Source organism: Dermacentor variabilis, chromosome 6 (assembly GCF_050947875.1).
Source record: "Dermacentor variabilis isolate Ectoservices chromosome 6, ASM5094787v1, whole genome shotgun sequence".
NCBI lineage: Eukaryota > Metazoa > Arthropoda > Arachnida > Ixodida > Ixodidae > Dermacentor > Dermacentor variabilis.
Genome location: NC_134573.1, coordinates 113,752,757 through 113,768,419, shown reverse-complemented (window position 1 = coordinate 113,768,419; position 15,663 = coordinate 113,752,757). Strand labels below are relative to the sequence as shown.

The 15,663-nt window shown below is 46.0% G+C and overlaps 1 protein-coding gene across 2 annotated transcripts in view; it reads left to right on the top strand.

Moving 5' to 3' along the window:
- LOC142585057 (uncharacterized) overlaps nt 1-15,663 on the top strand; it is a 210,338-nt gene that overhangs the window by 143,657 nt on the left and 51,018 nt on the right. For both annotated transcript variants that reach the window (XM_075695516.1, XM_075695515.1), the window contains exons 8-12: nt 5,951-6,022; nt 6,655-6,726; nt 9,873-9,944; nt 13,058-13,129; nt 13,944-14,015. In XM_075695516.1, coding sequence (XP_075551631.1) covers nt 5,951-6,022; nt 6,655-6,726; nt 9,873-9,944; nt 13,058-13,129; nt 13,944-14,015 — 360 coding nt within the window. The remainder of the gene's footprint in view (nt 1-5,950; nt 6,023-6,654; nt 6,727-9,872; nt 9,945-13,057; nt 13,130-13,943; nt 14,016-15,663) is intronic.

Here is a 15,663-nt window from a genome sequence, read left to right as displayed (position 1 = left end):
AGGTTCGTAAGGCTGCCATTCACCTGTCTTAGAAATTTCTTGAGTAGCCAGCTGTGATGGCTTTTTAGGTTTTTTTTTTTTATCGACTTAAGCTTACTATTGGCGCAAGTACTGAAGTTCGCGTCTGCGCTACCATTACATACGCGCCTTTTTTTTTTCGACTAAAGCGTTCGTCTTAGCAGCGGCAGACGTGGCAAGCTTGCTGATTTTACGAAAAGTTTCAGCTTTGCAAACACGTTCTTTTTTCTGTTCTTACGCCAAAATTTGTTCGTAAGTTCGTTTAGTGAATTCCACCTCTGATATATATAAAAAAATACAGTCCAGCAGCACATACCATAATTCAGTACCCATACCCATATACAAAATCAAATATTTGAAATGACCAAAACAGAACAACATTTATATCACTCATTTAGCTTATTAGGATAAACTGAAGTTCAGTATTTCGCCGAACTGTTTGTGTCCTCGAAAAACTTGTTCAAAGAAAGACGCGCGCTCCTTTCTCAAGGCCCGCTGTTGCCATGAACCAAGTATCTTATTTAGACAGAATGATCTTCTGTTGAAGAGTAAGAAATTTGCTTGTCCCAACACCCTTCCAGACGAATGGACTGCGAACTAGGAGCACATTTTATCGTGCATAAAATGTGTCCCGTAAATGCAATACCAAGTCGCAGGTGGTGTGCTAATGGTCTGAATTTTCTGCTTCCTCTCAGACTTGACGGAATTGATAGGTTGATGCATGGTTTATACAGTATGAACTTGAATAAGGGGGTACCAGCAATTCCCAAAGGACGCGCACACAAGGAAAAGGCGTTAGACACGGATGGACACTAGACACGTACAGGTGGTCCAATAGCTCGCGCTAATGCATCTATACAGTATAACTCCGAGTTCTTAGAATGCTCTTTTCCTCATTTGTTCTTATTTGTATTTTTTTTCTGTGTTCAGATATTTTTCTATTATTTCACCATGTCGTTGTGACGTTATACGTCGCAACTATTTAGCCCAAAAAAATATAATGTATGCTCACTCCTGCTTAAGGCATGGCACCCAAGCTAGCAGTATGGAACAAATAAATAAATAAATAAATCAGGCAGTTTTGCTGACACTACAGGATATGCAGGTCTCAGAAGCTGACGTTCTTAATTGCGCAAAAGAGGAAGATTCATTGTCTCCGCGTTATTGTGCACTCGATGCGCAACTGCGTCCGCTGCAGTGTTGCAAGGAATATTGTAGTGTTGGGGCATCCACTGAAATTAAATTACGCGATTTAGTGCGCCTGCGTCAGTTCGTTCTTTGAGCATCCCCTACAATAGCAGTGTTCAAACAATTTTTCTTGTTGCTCTGCAGTAATGCGAGAGCGGCTTGCGAATCGATAAAAATAACACATTTTTGCGCATTTTTACTGTTCTTATGAAACGCAAAGCACACAGGATCACAAACAGTTATTCCATGGTGGAAAATGTCGCTCGGTATAATTAAAATGTTTCATATAGCGCCAAATGTTCAAGGACGAATGCTGAAGCCGAGGAATATTTGTGACATGAACGCCTATATACACGTGGATGTGCTCGGTATATAATGAGTAAATTTGGAATAGTTCCAGTTGCTGTGAGACTACCATGAACATGTTTCCTTTAGATATGGCTCCCTCCATCGATAATTCTATTTTAGGGCTTCTGGATATCCGAGGAGGGCAACTAACTTCCACTTCGTATAATTGAAATCTTAGTGAAAGTGCTTTATGTTCTTGAACAACATCGTAATTTTCGCTTTTGTTCCTTTGGCTAATCGCGAGGTTTGATGGATGCTTCTGGTGTTGAGCTAAGATGCGATAAATATATCGGCACGTTTCAACCGTTCGTATTACTGAAAATGGTTGGCGACGAGCTTCAGACCTCGAAGTAGCCCGCGGGCCCCGAAGGCACGCTCGCAGCACCCTTTCAGTAAACACTGAAAACGTTCTTCACAAGTTTGCGATAAACCATGGAGTATAGGTGCTGAATGAACAATTTTTGCCAACTTTTGGTCATTTAGCACTGGAAAGGAGAACCATAGAAGAGCGTGAGAATTTTTACCCACTTCATTTTATCAAACGTGTCTCGAAACTGACTCGTAATTGTGGAGTAATTTGGGAGCTAGGAACAGTTTGAACTGATAACTCCGTTTTTGCAGCGAAGATGTCTATGGCTAGGATCTGTAAAAATATATTTCTGAGATGTTGACAAAAACTCAGTGCCCTTCTATTCTGTGAAGACGTATGAGCAGCGAAGCTGTGTACGTGGGCCAATTAATGGTGAACTGCACCTCCGCCGCGGGTCGGCCCGGTATTGCGTTATCTTCGGGATCTGCCCACGTATGGGGAGTGCTGAACGCCTGCTTAACTTCCGCCGCGGGTCAGCCCGGCATTACACTACCTTCGGGATCGGCCCACGTATGGGGAGTGCTTAACGCCTGCTTCACCCCCGCCGCAAGTCGGCCCGGCGTTGCACTACCTTTCGAGATCAGCCCACGTATGGGGAGTGCTTAACGCCTGCTTCAACTCCGCCGTGGGTCGACCCGGTATTGCACTGTTTTCGGGGACGGTCCACGTATGAAAAATTGTCGGTGTACGCGCGGACGCGATCCGCCAGATGCTAACCATAGACAGGTTCGCTGTAAAAAATTGGCAGTCGCTTAGCTCAGCTATGCAAGGATATACGTAGCGTAAAGTTACTGTGATACTCTCTTTATCCCGCCGCTGTTGTTGGGAGGCCATAGCACGGCGTTGAGCTTCTTGGCGACGTCTTTTTGCTAGGCGTTCTTCGCGTTGCTTCGGTGTCTCGACCGTACGTTTTGCGTTGGCACGGTCGTTCTTTCGACGCTCGACGGCCAACTGCCAAGCGACAACCTCGGGGTCTGAAGAAATTAGGTTTTCCAGTATTTTGCGCCGACTGGCAGCGGCTGGACCCCCCTTATCCTACATGTCGAGCGCGCTGCATCAACCGTCTCTCCCGTGCATTTATACGCACGGTGCGCCCTCCTCGCGCATGCGCATTGCCGCGCATTGCCGCGCAGCGCCGCAATCGTAAATGCAGCAGCGGGCGCACACGGCGCCGGCGCGTCTGCGGAGGCTGCGACGTCACACCTCTGTAATGCGCCGCAGTCGGCGGCGACGAGGGCGACGCAGCTGCGCCTCTCGTGACGTCGCGCGGCTCTCGCGCATGCGCAGTATGGCAGGCGCAAAAGCACGCGAAGCTCAGCTCCAACCCGCGTAGTGTAGCTTTACGCTAAAAAACAGATCATCATGCGAGCCGATCCTCGTTACAGAGCAGAATAGGTCCAAGCTCAATGGCACATACCCCTGTCGAGTTGGGGACCTGTAACGCGCACTTGAACTACCCTTGCCACACGTGGGACCCAAAGAGCTCCTAGGCCCAAGGATAAGCACGGATTTTCTTGAAAAAATCTTTTGTACAACTTCTTTCACGAAGGAGTCCACGCAAACGCACGAGTGCCACTGCTCGCGCATTCGTCATTATCGTCTTGTTTTACGGCTGGCTCCGTTGCGCAAAACACTATCATCATAAGCAATGGTTCGAGCGTCGTCGTCATCCACCGACCCCCCGCCTCCCCCTGGCTCCCTTCCCGCTCATCACTACTGCATAGAATTTCACTTCTTTTGTCGTAATGTGAACGCCGTGTTCACGGGCGTATCATCCATTGGTTAAAGGGACACTAAAGGTTAATATTAGGTCAACGTGGACTCGTGAAATACCATCCCAGAAACCTTGAAACGCTTGTTTCATGTGAAGAAGAAACTTATTTTAAGAGAAAATGCGTTCTGAAGCGTTCGCGCACCTCTAACGCAGTTCAAATCGCCCGCCCTGCGATCGAGGAGTGGTGACGTCATGGTCTCATAGTGACGTAGAACCGTCGGTGAGTAATACGGCGCCCGCAGACGGCGCTACGGCTTTTCTGCGCAAAACGCAAACGCGCGGCCAGAAACAGAGCCAAGACAGAGCCGACAGCAGCGCGAAAGCGGAACTATGGTGGCTAGTGGAAGGGAAAGCGCTCGACGATAAGCTGGTTCTTTATTTTATGACGCCAACTTTGACCCTCGCTGCAATGGACGACCCTGACAACGACACAGTGGCTCGCGATACTGGGCTCGTCTTCAGCGATTTAAGCACTGATGAACGTGACCTGCTGCTGAGGGCTCGCGCTGCCGGCGTCGTTGCCTACTACTACGACGGCAACTGTATGTGATGGCTGTACATATTCGTACATTTGTAGCTTTTTCTTCGTGAAAACCAAATGCCGCACTCACCGCCCCGTCTTCGACCTGCAGTTCTTGCGCTTCGGAGAATGCATGCAAGACCGACGGAACAGCGCTACGGGAAAGCATTGCTTTCAAAGGCACTCCACAGGACTTCAATAAGTCCAGCGTTGAATTTGTAATCCTCTGGACGAAAGTACAGCGAGCATACTATGCGATTTTTCGGCTCTTTGCCAACGCGCTGTGGCAGAGGTACGGCACTTAACCACTTCGAACGGAGAGGATAACTCGTTGTACACAGTGATAAGTAACGTTGGATTCGCCGCTGAGACTGCCCTTGGCCAAGTTCCGCGGACCGTTCGCGCATCCACAACACCACACGGACGTGGCATTCTCACTGCTTGTTCAAAATTCGTTTCGCGAGCCAGCAGAACCAGAGCAGCACGACGCGATAATGAAACAACTGAAACTCCAAAGCGCGCGCGGCGCAGAGTCGAGCGGAAACGAAACATTTCGACCACCCATACTACTCAAGGGTAACGTCAAAATGTTATTTTTTCTTAGAATCGAAGTAGACAAGTAGCATTTTCTTCCGTCTCATAACCTAATGACATGATCTTTTTAGTAGAGTAGTTGACTACTAGTGACATAAATCATGATGAGTAGTGCCTTCGTCATCGGGCTAGTACCGGAATGTCGCTGGGGGGTCTCAAATCGTGCCATGCATTTACCTCAATTTCTCGGTTAATAAAGCTCTGTTCGCGATTATATTGACGCCTTAGACGTTCTAGAGCATTGCTTTATCACTTTAACTTGACTTCATAGTAACCTTTAGTCCCTTTAAGGAGGCATGAGTCATTCGTTGTCTTACATGACGGACACATTTAATGACACAGATGACCCGCGAATGTGTGCGCGTACCTACATCACCACGATGACCTCAGATTAGGACAATAAATATGTTCATGCCTTTGTTCAATATACTGGGTCACCTCTGTGCCGTTCGCTAAACAACTTCGCCGGTCATCCACCTTCACAGAGTCGAATGGCTCATGAATGTTTCGTGTTTTTTTATGTTAGACGAAAGAGTATTTTTTGGGGGAAAGAAATTGAACCGCCTGAATACAGAGTCACATCGATCATTTGAATTTGCGCTGCGGAGATTGCCGGGATTGGGTCGATTGTCAGCCAAAACAATCTATATGCAACGACCGCTCCATGAAGCTTCAGCTGTGACGATTGCAAACTGGTAAGGTGGGGCTGTGAGCGCCTTCGCGCATGCGTCGTAGATTCTTTTTAAGTCGACGGAACCGAAGTCGCCCGCACAGCAGGCGCGTGTGCGCAAGGCTCGTGCAGCGTCAAGGTGCTGGATAGCTGCATTTGTGCTTTAGCTATTGTTTCGAATTTTTTGTCGAATATGTGATAATTCAAATTTACTCGCGAAATCTCGTTTTGCTGTTGGAAGGCGTTCGTTACTTCTGCTTGTGGCTGGCGAAGTACTACTCCGGGATCCCGAGCAGAATCGGAGACGCTTCAACATTGACTATTTAATGAAGTAGTTGACATTATGAAGGCCTTCAATATACAGTGGGATTGTTGATGTAAAAGCTGCATAAGCTAAGCAGTCAACAGGAGCTTTTCGGAGCTTTGTATGCCTTTGTCGAAGTGATACAGTGTCGCTTTATTTGACAGGTACCTCCAAGGTAACAAGATTCGTAACATAGAAGCGGACACCTTCGTGAGCAACAAGAACCTGCGAAACTTGTGAGACTTCTTTCATGCAATCGTTTTTGTTACCTTCAGTGTTCATGCTTATTTTTGAAGCATGCTAATTTTATTACGTTCCGTGTACCACCCGTAAAGATTGCACCAAACTACACGCTCAACAAATAAATGAACGCTAATTTTTGTATTTCCACGTCGAAGATAACAGTGTTGCCCAGAAGAATGTTTCTACTAGCGCAGCACAACATACAAATTGCTTTTGTGGTCTACAACTCTTCTAGTATTTGAAAGAGAATAATTTTTTCCCTATTTTCACGCTTTTCTCACCTCCCACTGACAAATCCGGCAGTTTCGTAATATGTCCGAGAAAACAAACAAATTAAGTTTATTGTGCCGGCAAATGACGTGGCAAGATACAATGATCAGCTTGGGTACAAAGAAACGAAATGAAAGTCGCTTTTGTAGACCGAGTTAGACCATCAAAGCTGGCGTGAGGTCCTAAGTGCGAACAGACAAACGACATGCCTACATTTGGCGGAGCGAAGTTCCTTAACTCTAACAATCGATGCGGGAGTTGTCCTGCTAAAGTATGAGGAGGACGCCACTCGAGCTCCTCAGACAATTTCGTTGGAGCGGTGCAGAGTCTAGCCGGATGTCTTTTATGGTTACAGACACCTGTCACACAACCCTATTGAATCAATCGCTGCGGAGGCGTTTCGTGGCCTAACGGCGTTGGAAACACTGTAAGTCCGTTTTTTCCGTATCGGCAGATGTTTGTTCGCGCAAAGTGCGCTTTCATCATTTGAAGCTAGCTGTGCGGCTTCAGGTGAAGTTTGCTAAATTGGCATTACTGTTGTTATTATTATTTCGCATTGTTTTGTCTACCATATAGGCCTCTTATGTACATTTTGAATCGCGCATTACTTTTTTACGTGCACCAGTACGAAGGCTTTGTGGCTGCTCCTGGGCAATATAGAATAAACATTTGATTATTCATGTATTAGTCAATTAATTAATTACATAAATGATTGCTTGATGGATTATCCGGTTTGAAAACATATACGTTGAACCGATAGGAAAATAAGAGAAAAAGAAGGCTGCGACCGAAAGGCGCACAACTCCTGTGTACTCTTTAGGGACAGAACGGACAGAAGCGTAGAAATGTAGGATAGAAGCAAGCGAGAAAAAATGGAAAATGAAGAAACAAAATGATAATTCACGAAGACTAAACTAGGACAGTGACAATGAATTGAGGGAGGCCGTAGGAGCGAAAAAAAAAAGAAAACATTCCACACACACATACAGATACAATAATAAATATAATTTAATAAACAACGAGGCGGCGTTTCCGACATCCTACCTCTTGCTTTATCAAAACGACCGGCAGTGCCGAGCGCTAGTGCACCGGGCCCATAGATCAATTACTGTGTGGCCGCCTTCAGTTTTGATACACAGTGCCGAAACCAAAACACATCACCATGATTGGACGACCGAGCTTTTTCTACAAACAAGATACTAGATGGCCGACCTCACCATTTATTGGCTCGCAGGCCTCGGAAGTCGTTACTTGTTTGTTTGTTTTCCTGCCCTTTTATGAGATTGATTTGCCTTAGTGATAGCGTTTGACAAAGTGCTTACGTGTACATACGCTAACGCAATCTTCTTTTCACCTCTCTCTATGTCACCTTCCTGCCACTCACCCACGGTATAGTGTGACCATCTAGGGCATATAAAAAAATAGTTGGCCTGAAGTACGTGTTTCCTGGTTGAGATGTTTACAAGCGCTAGGCAGACGCAAGACGAGAACGAGGTGCAATACAGCACGGGGCAGGACATGACACTGCCTTCTTGCTTCTATACCTTCTATATATTTGGACATGCACATACAGGAGGAGAAATAGATGACGAGATGGTGTACGGCTCCTTCTTGTACCTGTGGAAGATTCAAAATTACGTTTATCGATCTCGCTCTGGAACGGTATTGACGCAACCGCAATCCGAAGTATTTGCGCTAAGGCATTGGCTGCTGCATTTTCAAGTAACGTTTAAATTGTCAGCACCATTACAGTCACAATATTGCGTTAGCGAGAGGTGCTGGAAGCTATGTAATGCAAATGAGCCAAGAGTATCAGGGTGTTTGAAATGTAGACGTAAATAAATTTTATTGAAGACTTTAAAGCCCACTCATCCGGAAGCATTCAGCCCTGGAGCGATGACTTCAAGTGCCTAAGGCGTTGTTTACGAAGCCTTGAGTAGACGAAAAATATGGCAACGCTCTTGTTTCCGTCTCTGTGCGTAGAGACGTTATTGCCATAGCGACATCGTTGTTATTCATCTATAGTTTGAAAAGCACTGAAGTTGGGCAGATTCAACGATACTGTACCGAAATGCAATGACGAATTTCAATTACAACCGCCTCCCACAAAAAAGTAAAAAAAAAATATGTATATCCACTTAGAAGGGCAGTTGACTGGGATAGCTGGTTGGGGACGTTTTACGGTGTAGGATGGTAGCGCGAAGTAAAGGAACACGGTATGACGAAGACAATGACGAGCGTTTTGTCTGCGTCGACGTCCGGGGGTCCGTCACTTCGCGCTGCCACTCGGCACATCTCCACTGTAGTCTGCATATTTTCTCCAAGTCTACGAACATTGCCCCACCCAACCAGAAATCACCTCATACACTCTACAAAATTCTCTCCGCAATGCCGCTTCTGCGCAGAGCCCGGGTCCCTCAGGCACATAGTAGGGGGTTGCAGAGCGGCACCATTAAATCCTCCGAACCCTTACCCCACTAACGAGCTTTGGGAGAGAGCCTTGTCCAGCTCCGACCTCGAGGATCAGCAACGGCTGATTGCGAGGGCCCAGGACGCGGCCCGAGCTCAAGGCATTCTGGAATGAGGACGCCTCTCCAAAGCACCATTTACCTAATAAAAATGTTTATTCTCTCTCTCTCTCTCTACGAACAAATGCGGAGGGGACCGCAACGCGTATACATAACTGTCAATTCATGGGCCGAATCACGGCTAAGCCATGGAGGTGCTTTTAATGTGTGTTGGTCGTGAACTATGGGCAGACATCTGCTGCTATCTCCTGTACAGGCATCAACAGTTGCATCTTTGCGCGTAGCATTCGTACTATATCGTACTCCTTTGTTCTTTCTTTTTATTTAGCTTCAACTCAACTTTCAACTTTCTGGTTTCTGTATCGCAGCTGAACCCGAATCACTGCGGCGCTCAAGCCGAATGGAGGACCCTTTGCGTGTCCCTCCGATTGTGAAGTCCACTTTTTTTCATTCCATTCTCGTGTAGCTGTCCACGTTACGCAGCGAGCAGCCAGATCTACTACACACGCTCGAGCTTCTCCCGCATTTCGTGAATGTGACAGTAACGCGCTTTGCCACATTTCACTGCATAACAAACAAAAAAAATTGAAGCGTGATATTTTTTTTTTGGGGGGGGAGGGGGGGGTGTCTCTGGGCTGCTGAGCAAGTTCTGGCAACTCTACTTTTCTCGTACTGCGCTCACCGATATATTACTTTCGAAATGCCGTGCTTTAACTGGAATTCGGGACCCGCAGAGTACTGGAGCTCTTTCTAAGAACGGAACTAGAGTCTTGCCTGTATGCTCCTACAGCGCGTGTAATGTGATGTGTCGTGCTTTGTTTTTTATTTGTTTCGTTTTCTTTTATATTCTTCATCTTTTTCTTCCCCTCTGTGTGCTGCCTACGTGTATGGTTGCATGAATAATAATAATAATAATAATAATAATAATAATAATAATAATAATAATAATAATAATAATAATGGTGCAATATTGCCTTAGAAAAAGCTATTTCTTATATATTTTATATATTTTCTATGTTTGTACTGTATTTCCTTTAAAACACAGAGACCTGAGGAGCTGCCTGTTGACAGATGTACATGGAGAATTGCTCGTTCATCCGAAGAACCTCACGCACCTGTGAGTTCCTTATCACGTGTCTGCCGTGCCTTGGCGTTTCCGAGGCGGTTTGGACGCTGCGCGCACTGCGCGGAGGTTGCGTATTTTAGGCCCGCGGGAATTTTGTAGCGGCAAAAGGTGACGTCGCACAAAAAAAAAAAAGAAGTTTCCGTACTCTCCGCTTTAAACTGCGTGCCATGAACCGAGTTCCAATAGTGCCACGGGTGACGTCCAAGATTATGTGGCGCTTTCATATGCTAGAATGGCTTAAAATGCAAAAAGAAACAGTACGAAGATTGCTTTCGAAGAGGTGAATATGCGGAAGTTTGGCCGGCTGGCGTTCCCAAAACACACCTGAAAAACAGGTATGACAAACGTACGAGAAATATATATACATATATATATATAATCATAATAACTGTTCATGTCACCGTCAGCAGCTCTCAGCTGCCGTTTTCAATTACTTTGATCATAGAGTCCGGTTCCTTGCAATAAACAGTTTGGCATACCTGGAGAGACGGGCGTATATTTAAAACAGCCGAATCCTGCTGCTGGAATATTTGAAGCGACTGCCACCACGTTTCTCTCGTTCTCATATATTGCGTGATGTTTTCCTAAATTCAGATATCGTGTCTCGGAGAAAAATAACACCACCAACTAATAATGTAAAAGCATGTCTTTTATATCTCCGTAGAAATAGCATTCCTGATCACCGCTCGGATATCTTTCTTTAGACTGCGTTGGCAACTCGCTCAGGACGAAGAATACTAATAAAAAAAGAAGGAATCACAATTTGTGCATATATGCGAAGATCCGTATAGCACTAATGGCAGCGTCTGTTCCCGAATGCATATAGCGAGTGAAGAGCAGCTCAGCTTGAATAATTGAGGGCTTGAGGGCTTTCCGCTTCGTGCATTTCCATGCAGATCTTGACCGCGGCGGCCGCATTTTGATGCAGGCGAAATGCGAAAACACCCGTTAGAGAACCCCCCCCCCCCCCCCCCGGTGTCCGAATTGAATCCGGAGTCCTATTCGGAATCCGGAGTTCGTATTCATATCGTGATTTTCGTACATGAAACATGAAAGTCCAGGATTTATGTTAGAGCGACGCGGTTAGAATCTAGTTGATCGGTATTTTTCAGGCGTCGCTTTCACAACACAAAAGCAAGAAAAGAAAGAGAAAAAAAAAATAACTACCTTCAGCGATTGAAGCGAGATGTGCATACGTTCTTTGCTATCACGCGTATACAACCTGCCGCAAAACATTCATTTCAATATAGAACAAGTCCAAAACATGCATCAGAACCACATAAATGTTGATGAGGCGCTCCTGCTGACTATGGGAAGCACGTAGGAGCGCTACGTGCTTCGCATAGTCAGCAGGAGCGCTCCTCGCGCACGTTTCCGGGTAAAGATTACTGCTGCGGAAGCTGCCGCTGCGAAGCTAGCGTGCGATGTGGGTAGTGATTTCGCTAGCGTTTCGTATGTAAACAAACCAGCCCAGCAACTGATTTCGTTGGTGCAGCCCCGCTATGGGTGCGCAAAGCGAAGTTAGGCCCCCGGAGGAGCAGCGTGAATGCGAGCATCGGCAAAGGCAAAAAAAAAAAAAACACGGCAAAATGACTAGCAGCGGTATTATATCGCTGGTCGTGTTGCCGTTGAAATCCAGCACAAGCGAAGTCGGCACGTCCGCATTCTCGTGTGGCAATAAAGCACTGCATACTCCCCCCCCCCCCCCCCCCCCCCCCCCCCCCCCCCGCTGTTCCCTCCGGCAAGCTCTAGTGGTGATTTACAACTGCTTCGCTGAACATACAATTTCGCACGGCCGGGATGGTGGATGATTTTTATTATTTTATTTTTGAGCGAACAGCGCTAATGCCAGCAGTCGCGGAAGGCAGAACATTGTTCTCGCTCCGCTACCGAGGCGATTGAGCATTGCGTTGACGGGGCTCGCCTACTTCGCCTTGTCGTTTATCAAGCCAAACATATTCCGCGTTTCTGAACGCGCACTAACCTTCAGTATGAGTGTATAAGCGCTCGTATGGTTAGTATTGCGATAATATTTAGATATAGTGGTATACAATAGAAGCAACACAAAATGTAATGGAACGAAACGAATCAAAGCCTGAGAATTTAGTGTTTGTAACTCAAGAATGTTTTTTTTTTTTTTGAGACGCTCTCTGAGGTACTAAGTCCGTGAATCTAACTTCAGCTTTAGCGGAGAGCCTAGAACAAGCTGGAGCGAAGAATTAAGGAACACCATAGCCGATTAAAAAAAGAGAACAGATCCCATGCCCTCTGGGGATGTTTTGCGGGGAGCCTATCAAGTTAACGAAATGACAATGAGAGCACCTAGACATAGGTGGCTGTTTTATGACCTACATGATACGCATGTCATGATATTCATGTCATGTCCTATCATTTGTGTTCGTCATACACACTTGTCATGCTATGCCAACTGTGGTACCTACCAAGTAAACCAAACGACCATGAGAGCACGAAGAAGTAGGCGGCTGTTTCATGACCTACATGACACGCATGTCATGACCTATCATTTATGTTCTACATACAGTCTTGTCATACTATGCCAATTTTGGTAGATATCAAGTTAACGAAACAACCATGAGAGCACCAAGACGTAGGCGGCTGTTTCATGACCTACCTGACAGGCATGTCATGACATGCCATTCATGTCATTCATGTCATGACCTATCAATTGGGCATACACTCTTGTCTTACTATGCCAATTGTGCACCTAACAAGTGAACCAAACGACCATGAGAGCACGAAGATGTAGGCGTCTTGATATATAGATGCTGTCAAAGTGATATATGTTCGCCAGGGATAACGTTGAGCAATATAGCACCGTAACCGGGCCGTCAGATATTTGTGATATTCTGGGGATCTAGTGTGCTTTCTGCAGAGAAAGACTGTTTGGCCAACTTCACTCATTAAGCCTACACAAACGAACGGCGTCCGCGTTCATGTAAATACGGGACTGTCTTTTAAGAGCACCTCCCGTAAACAGAAAGAAAAAGAAAACAGGGCAAAAAGAAACCTTAATCACCGCTGAAGCTTGCAATGTTTATCTCGAAAGACACCGGTTTAATTTTTTCTTTTTTTTTTATTTACAGATGGCTGGATGGCAATGAAATTGAATCACTTCGACCACATGCATTTGAGAATCTAAAGCGGCTCCAAGTTCTGTAAGTAGCGCACCATCAGTGTATTCAAAGTTTCAAATTGCAATCTACGATATTCCTGAGCGGTACCGGTCAGAAATCTAAGGGCCCAGAACATATTTTCTTTTGTCGTTCAACGCATGTTTTCGCGTTATGGTGGTAACATAACCGCAGTGGTTGCTTAGTGGCTTTGGCGTTGCGCTGCTAAGAACGAGGTCACGCGATGCGGGTACCGCGCATTGGTTGCACGTGAAAGAACCCCAGTTGCTCAAAATTATTACGGAGATCCCCACTACGACGTGCCTCAATATCATATACTCATTTTGGCACGTACAACCCTCAATTTAATTCAAACATTTCAGTGAAGTAGAATTTCGAACTGCATGTTTTGTGAAAGATGCATCGGGCAATGTATTTCTCAGGGGGAAAAAAAATTTTAAAAAGTCAGCGACACTACAGGGAATAGACTTCAAGCATGTTCAACATGTGAGATAAATAATTAGAAGGCTCGATTATACATCCCTGAATGGCAACTCTCCAATAGTGCCCGTTGTATACTGAGAACCCCTTCCATCGGCGTAGCAAGAATACGAATGTGTGAATAAATATTGTTTCATATATGAGAGAAATCAAAATTCTACCCACAGTGCCAAGCTCAATTTCGATTTCGAATCACAAATACATTGTGAAAAAATTCCGCACATCGGCGACTTTCAGGGCACTGAAGCGCAAAGTTTACAAACACGCAATTCAGAATTGGAACTAGATATCGCAGTTCTGTGAAGTCCACCTCTTAAAAATCTCGTGCTGAGATTCCTCATTTCCGCTTCATTTATAGGTCTCTAACAAGAAACAAGCTCGTGCGCCTGTCGGCGAAGGATTTCACGGGCCTTGTATCTCTGCGAACACTGTAAGTGTCGGTTTTAACTTCGAAGAACGTTTGCAAGTGTTAGTATTCTTAAAGTTTCACGGAAAAAACCTTTTGTCTACGAAGCCTTCCTGGTCTAGAATATTCCATTAGCAAAACGAACTCGCCAACCGTGACAAAAAAAAAAATGCTGCAGAATGAAAGATGAATGCCACGCTGCCCCTCTTCTTTTTTTCACGGATTATACCTAACCATTCAATGACTTTCTCGCAGCTGGTCCTTACCAAAATTCTTCGTTCTTCTTGACTCATTCGTGTCCTTCAAAGGTACATGGGCAAATTTATAGAACCTTATGGCAAAAGCAGCGGATGAGGAACTTTAAGAGATAACCAGCTGTCTATTTCACGAAACTATTAAAAATGCAACAGAGATTCAATGGTATCGTTTTTTAGGCCGCAGTGGTAATGATCATATGAGAGCTAAGTAAGTTCGTTTCTCCTCTTAGGGCTGAGAGGAACCACCCTGGCTTTGGCGGGAAAGGTATCGTGCATAGAATGTACGGCAGCATCCTATGTAGAAGAGTATGTGAGAATCGTAGACGGCTTTTAAAGCTCTGCTACCTTGTCCGAGACTTGTAGATATTGTTAGCGGTAATAGGGTCCGAAAGCCGAATGAGCGTGATCCTGCTGGGTGCTGTCTAGAAGTGAACTTGTTGAGGAGTTTGAGTGCGCAATAAAGTCCATGGACATTAGTTTGCAGAGGCCCGGGAGTCAGAAATTTCATTACTGGGCAACCATATTGGTTCCGGCCAGTCGGAACGCTTCCGCGTTAGAAAGCGTAGCGGGGACTTCCCGTAGACGGTACAATAAAAAAAATCCGGGGACACCTAAGCACTTTTTTATTGAGTGTGTGAATGCGGAAGCATTTATGTCCAGTTGAACGCCACTGAGGGGTTCTTCGAGTTATGAACTCCTCGCCGACGAGCGAGCGCTTTGAGGCGCTTGGCCAACGCCTCCTATACATAGCACAAAGCAGGTGCACTTCGATCCGTCATGTCATGCTACCTCGGCGGATTGCCATAGAATTCAATGGGGCCGCTTCCAAGTAAGCCACAGTGATTATGACGTCACCGATTTCCTCTCGCCGGTCTTGGCAACGGAAATTTCGGGTCGAAGCATGATGTCATAAAGCAGAGTGCACAGGCCTCCTATCGAGGAGGCGCCGGTTTAATCTACAGGTTAAGGCACTCATCTTCTGAGCGTGGGGTCGTAGGTTCGAAACTTATTACCGCCAACGTTATTTCCTTCTAATTTATTGAGTTTCTTCATACAATAATATCTTCATGGCGATTACCGAGGCGAGGTTATAACGCAGGGGAGAGCTTGCGCGGATAACGCGGGCTTCCTAGAGCGAGGGTGACGTGGCGTCGCGGTGATGCCCCCACGCAATAAAGCCCCTTAAACTTCGTAATGTCACGCTTGGAAGAATGCCGCCTCCTCCTCGCGCGGTCTGGCCAAGGCCGACACCGCGTCGCTATTGGCGTAATAGCATCACGTGGGCTTTCGCGCCGTGCATCAGCGCCATTTCTGCTCGAGCAGCGTCTACGGAGTGGCGAGGTGCGCATGTTGGCGCCGTTGCCACGCTCGAGCAGTGTAGGCGGCGCCACGGTCGAGGAGGGAACGTGAAAGAA